This window comes from Echinops telfairi, unplaced genomic scaffold, assembly GCF_000313985.2.
Source record: "Echinops telfairi isolate 266 unplaced genomic scaffold, ASM31398v2 ScPeMD7_7469;HRSCAF=8507_1, whole genome shotgun sequence".
Taxonomy (NCBI): domain Eukaryota; kingdom Metazoa; phylum Chordata; class Mammalia; order Afrosoricida; family Tenrecidae; genus Echinops; species Echinops telfairi.
In genome coordinates, this window is record NW_022111373.1 from 94,373,357 (window position 1) to 94,383,548 (window position 10,192).

The 10,192-nt window shown below is 39.9% G+C and overlaps 1 protein-coding gene across 3 annotated transcripts in view; it reads right to left on the reverse strand.

The window, feature by feature from the left end:
* Positions 1–10,192, reverse strand: part of RAB3C (RAB3C, member RAS oncogene family) — a 355,923-nt gene that overhangs the window by 322,422 nt on the left and 23,309 nt on the right. For all 3 annotated transcript variants that reach the window (XM_045285172.1, XM_004703596.2, XM_045285173.1), the window contains exon 2: positions 2,743–2,970. In XM_045285172.1, coding sequence (XP_045141107.1) covers positions 2,743–2,970 — 228 coding nt within the window. The remainder of the gene's footprint in view (positions 1–2,742; positions 2,971–10,192) is intronic.

The following is a 10,192-nucleotide window of genomic DNA, read 5'->3' on the forward strand; positions in this document are numbered from 1 at the left end:
ACCAGGATTTCAGCACTTCATCTTTGTTACATTCCCCTTGATCCTGCCCTACCAGGTCTCCCACACCCACCTCCCCACCAATTTGGATCACTTGTTGTTCCCTTGTCCCTGGATTTGTTAACACCTCTTCCCTTCCCCCCACCCTCTCCCATGACCTTGGTGTTTTATCTATATGAACACAAAAGTCATTTTTAAACATTTCTAAGTAAGAGAAACCAGGAGATGTCAGCCAGAGGAATAACTGTCAGAGTTAAGAGGTGTATGGCTATCACGTGATTTTCAATTCACCAATGTTCTTGAAAATACACACAACATGAATATGAAAGTTACCTCCATATGAAAGTTGGTTTTCTGAAGCCCAAGAGGATGTAAGAATGAGTCCAGACTGAAATTGAAACAACAGGCATGTTCTTTCTGTTGCCACTCAAAGAGGTACGTGAGTGATATGACATTCCTGAGCTAAAGTGTATTAAACAGACAGACCTTTCTGACAAAATGGCCACAGATAATAGGATAGCAGCAAAGACATTCAGCCTTGGACCTGTCTTTCCAAGTTCTTACACGAGTTCTGATTAGACATAGAAACAGTAGAGGTAGAATAAATGAAATTTAAACAACCAATTTTTGGTAAACTATCTAAAAGTATATCTGTCTATGCCTCTATCTGTCCCCACAGGGTTCCAAGACTCTTGTAAGCATTGGGTTAGTGTTGAGCTGCTGAATACAAGGTTGGTGGTTTAAAGCCACCGGCTGGAAGAAAGATGAGGCTACCTACCACTTGTAAGTATGTATTGCCTCAGTGGCTCTGAGATGGCATCGACTTGATGGCCATGCATTTTCTGCAAAATACTCCATTTTACTTCTAAGAGCTTTAAGATATTAAGAGCCATCATATATATATATATATATGTGTGTGTGTGTATATATATGTGTGTGTGTATATATATATACACACACACACACATTTTAACACGGGGCATTAAAAAGTTTCCATGCCATTCTTTGGGATTTATTTTCCCTTCAACTTTCTATATTCAAGGGGTAAAGTTTATCATCAGTCCTACATATCAACCTTGTCACCAGCACTGGATTATAGTAGCTATCAGAATTGTCTCAGAACTGTGTAGAAAACACTTTTTAGGAAATGACTGTTCGGCCAGAAGGGTGTAGGATGCCTGGTGGGTTTCATAAAGGGCAAGGTAACCAAGAGGAATTACCGAAACCCAAATGAAGGCAGAACATGATAGTGGGACAAGAAGAAAGTCAAAGGAAATAGAGGAAAGAACATTTATAGAGCAAAGGACATTTATAGAGGTCTAAATACAGATATGTACATATGTAAATATATTTATATATAACAAGAGGGAACTATATCTATGTACATATGTTTATATGTTAAGTATTAAGTTAGCAGATGGCATTGGGTCTTGACTCAAGTACTCCCTCAACAAAAGAACACTTTGTTCTAATAATCCAGCATTCTGTGATGTTCATCTTCCCTGACAGGATGGCTGAAGACAAATGGGTGCACAAGAAAATATGGTGAAGAAAGCTGATGGTGCCCAGTTAGGAAATGGCTGTTCATAGCCAAAGTTCATTTGAATGGCAAAGGTATTGGTAGATAGGAATCAATGAGCCTAAGCAAACTGTAGAAACTGATCTATACTTCACTTGAAGGTCATATATCTATATATTTGACTATGGTCTTTAGAAGTAATGCCTTTGGACATGCCATCAGGAAGGAACAATCGATCCTTAGAGATGGCATCCTGGTTGGTAAAATAGAGGGTCAACAAAAATGAAGGAAGCCATCAGTGAGATGGATTGACACAGTGGCTGCAACATAGGGCTCACAGAGCTATGATTTAAGACTAGCCTAGAATCAGGCAGTCTTTCATTGTTATAAGGTCACCATGAGTATGAGTCAGAGACAGCACCTAATATTAACCCTCTTGGTGTACACAGCTTTTTGATTACCTCATGTCTTATATTATTTGACACTTGATACTCACATACATTTTCCTTCTGTTTATTGCTAGCTGGTCTCCTAAATTAGTGAAGGAATCTCTGATTTTCAGCCTCCTAGAGCTGGGAAGGCAGAAAGCTAAACATAGGACCTCAAAACTTATCAAGAGATTTTCCCTCATTGGAAGACACAATTCCAAGTAAGTAATTTGTTTTGTTTTCTCTCTTTGTATTTGTGTGTTTGTGAGCATAGTCCTCAGAGGTGAGGACACAAAGCCTGTGAAGTGTAAACAGACCATGTTCAAAGCTGTATCAGAGGCTTTCTGAAGGGACTGATGGTGAGCTTTCCCTGCCTTTGGCGCTTTAACATCTGTGTTAAAACGCCGACGGCAAGCTGCTTCCTGCGAACTAAATGGCCAGCTCTCTTGGCCTATTTTATAGACTAACAGAGATGCATAGAAGAATCCATGGGCTTGCTTAAGGTCAAATAGGTCACAAGAGACAGACTTCTCCTTGAGTGTCAAGACAAAGGGATGAAGTTTTTCTCCTGAAAATGCATAAGGAATGTCATTTCCTATCAGCCAGCATATATTAAAGGTGTATAACCCACAGACTTTGAAAGAGAATGTTGTGCAGCAAAGAACTTGGAAATAAAGGTGTGTGGACCCCATGGGGACAGAAGAAGCAGCAAGTTTTTGGTTTTGTTTTTTTCCCCCTTACACACTTGCATGTTCAACATCCCAGACTGAAGAACACTGAGCGTTCAAAGTCACTTACCCAAATCTGAAGCTTGATTCTCTTTTCATTTTTGAACACAGTCTTTACTTTGAAATCAATCCCGACTGTGCTGACGAATGCAGACGTAAAGGAGTCATCTGCGTAACGGAAGAGGAAAGACGTTTTCCCCACGCTACTGTTGCCGATGATGAGCAATTTGAACATGTAGTCAAAGTTCTGATCAGAGGAGTCTTTCTGGCCATACCTGGTGTCTTGAGCAGAGGCCATCTATGGGACAAACAAAAGAGGCGTGGATCAGTCTCCCACATTTGATATGAAGCTAGCAGCACACTCATTATTGGCTTTGCCAGAAACAGATGTCAGAGCACTCAGGAGGCAAGCTGAGTGTGCGTCCCAGCCTTCCTCTGATGCTGGTCTCCATGGCAATCATTCCCTGCTGGAAGGGCGAACAGCACATCTTACAGCTCTTTCCAGCTGTGTTGGTGTTTGTCTCTGCTCAGCGTTCAGCGCCAATCAAAGACACCAAAGGAGACATCCATCAGAGTAACATGAAACACAAAGAGATGAAGAACGGGTAGGAGCCGGTGGGCCCTGGAACTTTGTAATCTCGGGGAAGGAGGCACCAAAGTGACTGCGCAGCAGGGTATTTCTTCCTGAATTATTTGAATTATTAGAGTCTGTCTTATTTCCTAGGGAAGACTACCCAGGGTGCATTTCCATTTCATCTCCTCACATCACCTCCAAACAGCATCCAGATATAAATAGCAGTCTTCTCCAAATCCACAGCAGTGGTGATCGTAAACACATATGGTTCAAACAATTGACCAGGCCCTGATAATGCATTTAACTCTCATTACAACCTATAAGGTGGTACACTTATTTAGTCATCTAATTAAAGGAGGAAATCGAGGTGTGGAGCTATTAAGACATACCTTTTAAGTTCACATAGGTAACAATTAATGGAGGCAAGATTCAAATAAGTCAGTGTAATATTAGAGTCTATATTTTATCCTCCATACTCTCTTTCTGAAGATGGTAAGAAGATATGTATGAGGCTTTCAAAAAGATAGGAGTGCTTAAAAAATGTTGAAAATACAATGAAAAGATACTGATATTTTCCCATGAACTTTTTGAAGCCTCTCCTTGCCCCATGTAAGTGTACAAAAATATGTGTGCGAACTAAATTGTGAGGTATATCAATTAAGTATTCTTTCTGGGATTGTCTCAACCACTTATCAGCTTTGTGACCTTGAGATTGTGATTTTATATTGGCATAACTTGGGATCCTCTCTAACATAAATGGGAACACACACACACACACACATATATGAAACCTTAAACACTGTGAAAATAATAGATGATATATATAAAGTATATGGTATAGACCAGTGGTTCTCAACCTGTGGGTCATGACCCCTTTGGGGGTCAAATGGCCCTTTCTCAGGGGTCACCTGATTCCTAACTGTAGCAAAATTACAGTTATGAAGTAGCAACAAAAATCATCTTATGGTTGGGAGGGTCACCACAACATGAGGAACTGTATTAAAAGGTTGCTACCTTAGGAAGTTTGAGAACCACTGGTATAGGCTAAAGAATGAGTGTTTTTATTAATTCTCAATATTTGGGTTACTACTTCAATAACCATGAAAAATGATAAGTATAATTTGGCTCAATATAGAAGGGCTTTTTTAAAAAGAATGGTACATCTCATTGATTAATGCATCTATCTATCACTTTGTCTTATGTTCTGCATTCTTTGGGCATTGCTGCACTACCCAATATGGTAACCAGTAGTTATATAGGGGTATTTAAATTTGTATTAAAGTCATTAAAATTCAACATTCCAATCCACTTACCACATTTCAAAGGTATAATAGCAGTCACATGTGGCCGATGGTTACTATATTGGGCAGCAGAGATATACAACAGTGTTATAATTTTAGAAATTTCTATTAGACAGTGCTTAGTGAGGCAATCCTTTATTTTATTTCCCATAGAAGCTGATTAATAATTACACCTTTCTCTTGAGACAAAGAGGGAAAAGAGAAAAACACAGTAACTAGTGTTCAACCTCATCTAAGGCATCGGGCCCTCAAATCAGAAGTGTGTGAGTGTGCATGTGAGTATATGTATATGTGTACCTATATGCCTTGGTCTTCAGACAGTGAAATAACAAATATTTAATGCCACCAAGGGAATAAGAACAAAAAGAAATTCTAAATGCATTTTAAACACAAAGGGCAATAAAGGTAATAGCATTTCACTTTTTCCTTTTAAATGTAAAGTTAAACATTTCTCTTTTTACGTTCATAAAAGCACACCTATCCATTATTTGTAGCAACTTTCAATAAGTGTCTTTCAGTGAGAAAAACCTGAATCCATAAAGTAGGTAGGCATCCCCACCTTCCTTCGGTCTGAAGAGTCCCTGCACTAAGGCCAACCTCCCCATCACATGAGCAGCCAGATAAGAACAAAGCTGGAGTATAATTCATTTTGGTTATCAGTTTCAACAATGCTGTGCTAGTCCAATAATTTCTGGAGGTCCAGAAAAACAGGTAACTGCTCTCTTTGGCACTCCACTTGCTGCACACTTAGCCTTTTCACCAATGAAAATCTTCCCCTCGTGCAGTTACAAAATTCAACCAGGCTTGCAAATGGCCTTTGTTAGTAAGATCCTCCCATCATCTCCATCTTTTATGTGAAACAGTCCCAATTCTAGGTTCTGGATTAATTATGTTCAGCTAAGACAATTTCATAATGGGACTCTAAGAAGTTCCTCTTGCTGTCATCATGTTAGGTCCAACTCATTACAACAGAACAAAGCTCTTCCTGGTCCCGCACCTTCTTTACCAATGTTGATATGCTGGAGTCTGTTGTTACCTGCAACTGAAACACTGGAAGTATAGAGTCCAGTATCAGAGGTGCATGCAAGTCACCAAGTACAACGAATGGGTGGCTACATTACTTGGATCTGCACATTTAGCCAGCTTGATAACTACCAAATATTATGCCCATATCCCTAAGGTGGTATACCAGCTGAGTCCTGTGGATCCCCAAGGTGACTCAAAATGATGTGGTAAATATTGCTACAAGACCCAGGTTCTATTCCAAAATTAGATTGATTCTGAAAAAAATCCACAGCACTGCAATATGGAAATGTCGGCATGCCACTGTGGGGATTTGCATAGAGAAAACCATAGGTAGCAACATCTTCAATTTCAAGGACTAATATACCTTGCTGTGCTGGCAGCACAGAAGGTGATAGAAGTACAAAGGGAGTCTAGGATCAGGGAAGACAGGGATGGGGGATGTGTGCATTCAGTACAGTTCTCAGGGCAGGGTTTCTGAAGAAGTAATTAGAAAAGTAAACTAAGCTGCTTATTTTTTAAGATTGTCATTTCGTTTTACTATTTCCTGATTTATATCTCTAATACAATTCACAAAGAGCCAGGAAGATGTGTCCTGGGAATGTATGTGTGTGTTATAAAACCCTCAGAACACTGAAATAAATCTTCCTTCAGGAGATGGAGAAGCCAGCAGTCCTAATCTCGCTGAAAACAGAGATGAAAAGACGTGACACCACATGGATGTCAACGGGACTTGGAGACAGTCACTATGCAAATTTACAGACACCTCGAAATACTAAATCATGGATGCATTTTCAAAATGGGCACGCATAACCAACATTTGAAAATATGTATAGACATGAAGAAACCTCACAGAGGGCTAATTGAATTTCACAGAAGATATATATAAAATTTAAAATAACTCTTCAAATTGCATTAATCTCAATAAGGAAGGAGTTGTAGCGTTTGCAAAGTCTTTTCAGGGTAGACCCACTTTCCTCTCCCCCAACCCTGAAGATGGGATGACACCCAGGCACACAGAATTCTAGCCCAGTCTTTCACCCAAGTGACAGGAAGCTCATGGCACTGTGAAGAAGCTTATTTCATTGCTGAAAATCTCCAACTGTTCTACATGTCTTTCTTAGATTGGAGTTAAAATCCCACTGGTTGTAACATTTGCTTTACGCTCTTCTTTCTGAAGGTAGAGAGTCAGTTTTTCTAACACTTGCAGAACAGCAGGTATATAAAGAAACCAGGGGCGGATGCTTAAGAGTTTCCTTCTGCTGTTTGAATGATCCCCGTTGTTTAAACCTCTCCCCCACTTCCCACTGGATATGCCCTAACAACCTTATTCATCTTGCTAGGTTAAAAAGGACATTTGTCTTATCCAGGTCCCAGGTATGTATCTCTATTCATCACAATCTTACAGATATCTATCTAGCCCGGGCAAGGTACAACGAGACTATGGCATTTATTTAACATTAAAGTCTATTAAAATGGTCAGCTTTGTTTTGGTCATTAAAGTTTGTGCACCTAGGGAAGTGGAAGTCAGGGTAAATTCTCAAGAAAGAAAGCATCCTCTTTGAGATGGTTAGGGTAAGGAAGGAAGGGTCAGATGTATTATCAGTGTTGTAAGGTAACATCCAGTTGACGCTGACTCACATTAACCCTTTGTACCACAGAACAAAGCACTGCCCCATTTTGCACTATCCTCAAAATCATCCCTATGTGTCGTCTAGTTTTGCAGCCAGTGTCAATCCATCTCATTGAGGGTCTTCCTTTTTTTTCACTGCCTTCTACTTTATCAAGTGCAATGTCCTTTCTAGGGGATAGTTCTTCCAAAGTGCTTCTGGTGAAGTCTTGCTGTCTTTACTTCTAAGGACCACTCCAGCTGTACACCTTCAAATGCAAATGTGTTAGATCTTCTAGCGGTCTGTGATGCGTTCACTATTCTTTGTCAATCCCATAATCCAAATGCATCCATTCTTCCTCATATTCCCTATTCATTGGCCAGCTTTCACATACATAGGAAGAAATGGAAAACACTAAGGCTAAAGACAGGTACACCTTCGTTCTCAGAGCGAAATATATTAAATGGGAAAGATTGTCTCTTTAACAAATAGTACTAGCAAAACTAGATATATATTTCCAGAAGAATGAAACAGGAACCATACCTTACACAAAAACAAGCTCAAAATGGATCAAAGATATAAATATAAAACCTAGAACTATAAAGATCATCAGTTAAAAAATAGAAGAAAACTTAGGGGCCTTAATCCATGTCATAGACATACTATCAAAGTGAATGAAAACCACACAAACAACAGAAGACAAAAATTCCATACTCCGTGCATCAAAATATTTCACACACAAAAGTCACAAGATAGTCCACAGGCTGAGAAAAATCCTGGCAATGACATATTGAACAGGGATAAATCTCTAACATTGATAGCACACTTCAGCAGCTCAACAAGAAAAAGACAAATAATCCAACTGAAAGAATGGGCATAGGACACGAACAGACACTTAACCAAAGAAGACAATAGGTAGCCTTAACAAACATATGAAGAAATGCTCATGATCATTATCAATTTAAGAAATGTAAATCAAAACAAGAATGAAATATCACCTCACCCTAGCATTAATACCCAACTAAAACCCATTTCTCTCAAGTCTATTCCAACCCATCTAGTTTCCAAGGCTATGTACTTCTTTACCAAGACAGAGAGCCCTGCCTTTCCCCCCAGGAATCGATGGTGGTTTTATACCCGCTGACCTTGCAACGGACAGTGCCACAGGGGCAAAGTTTAGAAACAAACAAACAAGAAAGCAACATATACTGGTGGGGATGTGTATGAAGAGACTGGACTCCTCATGCACTGCTGGTAGGCGTGCAAAATGGTATACCAACCGTGGAAAGTGATATGACTTATCCTCAAAAAGTTAGAAATACCATACCCATGTTTACCACAGCACTGTTCACAATGCACACAAAAACCCCCAAAACTCAGAACAATCTAAATGCTCATCAGTGGAAGAATGACAAGTTCGCTTTGGTATATATTCACAATGGATTACTATGTACTAATCAGTAACACGGGCTCTATGAAATGCCTCATAATGTGGATGAACTTGGAAAACAGAGTGCGGAGTGAAATTGTTGTCCTTGTTAAGTGCCAGCGAGTGGGGTCCAACTCACAACTATACAGCTTCATGTAGAACAGAATGAGACACTGCCCCGCCCTGCACCATCCTCAGAATTGTTCCAATGGGTGAACCACTGCAGCAGCCACTGGTCAATTCTTCCTGTGGAGGGCCTTCCTTTTTTTTGCTGCCTCTCTACCAAATATAATGCGCTTCTCCAGGGACTGGTCTCTCCTGACAACACGTCCAAAGTACATGAGACAAAGTCTCACCATCCTTGCCTCCAAGGAGTATTCTGGCTGTACATCTTCCAGGACAGGTTTGTTTGTTCTTTAGTCTCTCCCCAGCACCATCATTGAAATGCATTGATTTTCCTTTTGTCTTCTTTATTCAATGCCTCATTCATGAGGCAAATGAAAATGCCAGGGCTGGGTTTAGGTATACCTTAGTCCTCAAAGAGACATCCTTGCTTTTCCATACTCTGGGAGCCCTAGTGACAGTGGTTATAAGTTGGACTGCTAACTGCAGTCAGCAGCTCAAAATCACCAGTCATCTCCACAGTAGAAAGGTGGGGCTTTCTCCTCCCTTAAATACTTAGAGTCCTGGAAACTCACAGGGGCAGTTTACCCTGTGTATAAGGTGCCTATTGACAGAATTGACTCAAAGGCAGTGAGTTTGGGTTTTAGTTTGGTTCCAAGTCCTCTTCTGAATCCAGCCTGAACCTCTGGAAGCTTCCTTATCAATGTACTGCTGCAACCATTGTTGAATGCTCTTCAGCAAAAATTTTACTTGCATGTAATATCAATGATACTATTCTATTAGTTGAACATTCTGTTGGGTAACCTTTCTTTGGAATGGGTACAAATATGGATCTTTTCCAGTCAGTTGACCAAGAAGATTTCTTCCAATTGTCCTGACATAGACGAGTGAGTACTTCCAGTGCTTCATCAGCTTGCTGAAACATTTCAACTGGTATTCCATCAATTCCTGGAGCCTTGAGTTTGGTTAATGCTTTCAGTGCAGCTTAAACTTCCTTCAGTACCATTGGTTTTTGCTCATTTGTTATCTCTTGAAATGCCAATTAGTTCTTTTTGGTACCAAAACAAAACAAAACACTTTAAAAATAATTCTTTTTAAAACAGATTACTAACTTCATGTGGAGGGGGGAGAAGCCCAGAATTAGCAGAGAACTCCTCAAGAAGAAGGGCAAAGTGGGAGGGCTTGCTCTACCTGACTTTAGCATGTACTATACAGCCATAGTAGTCAAAAGAGTGTGGTACTGGCATAATGACAGATATTCAGACCAATGGAAAAAAGCTGAATACCCAGAAATAAAAACATCAGCATACATGTAACTGATCTTTGATAGGGCCCAAAAAACATTAAATGGGAAGCAGATGCTAACTTCAATAAATGGTGCTGGAAAAAATGGATATCTACCTGCAGAAAAATGAAGCAAGACCCTTACCTCACTCCATGCACAAGAATAAACTCAAGGT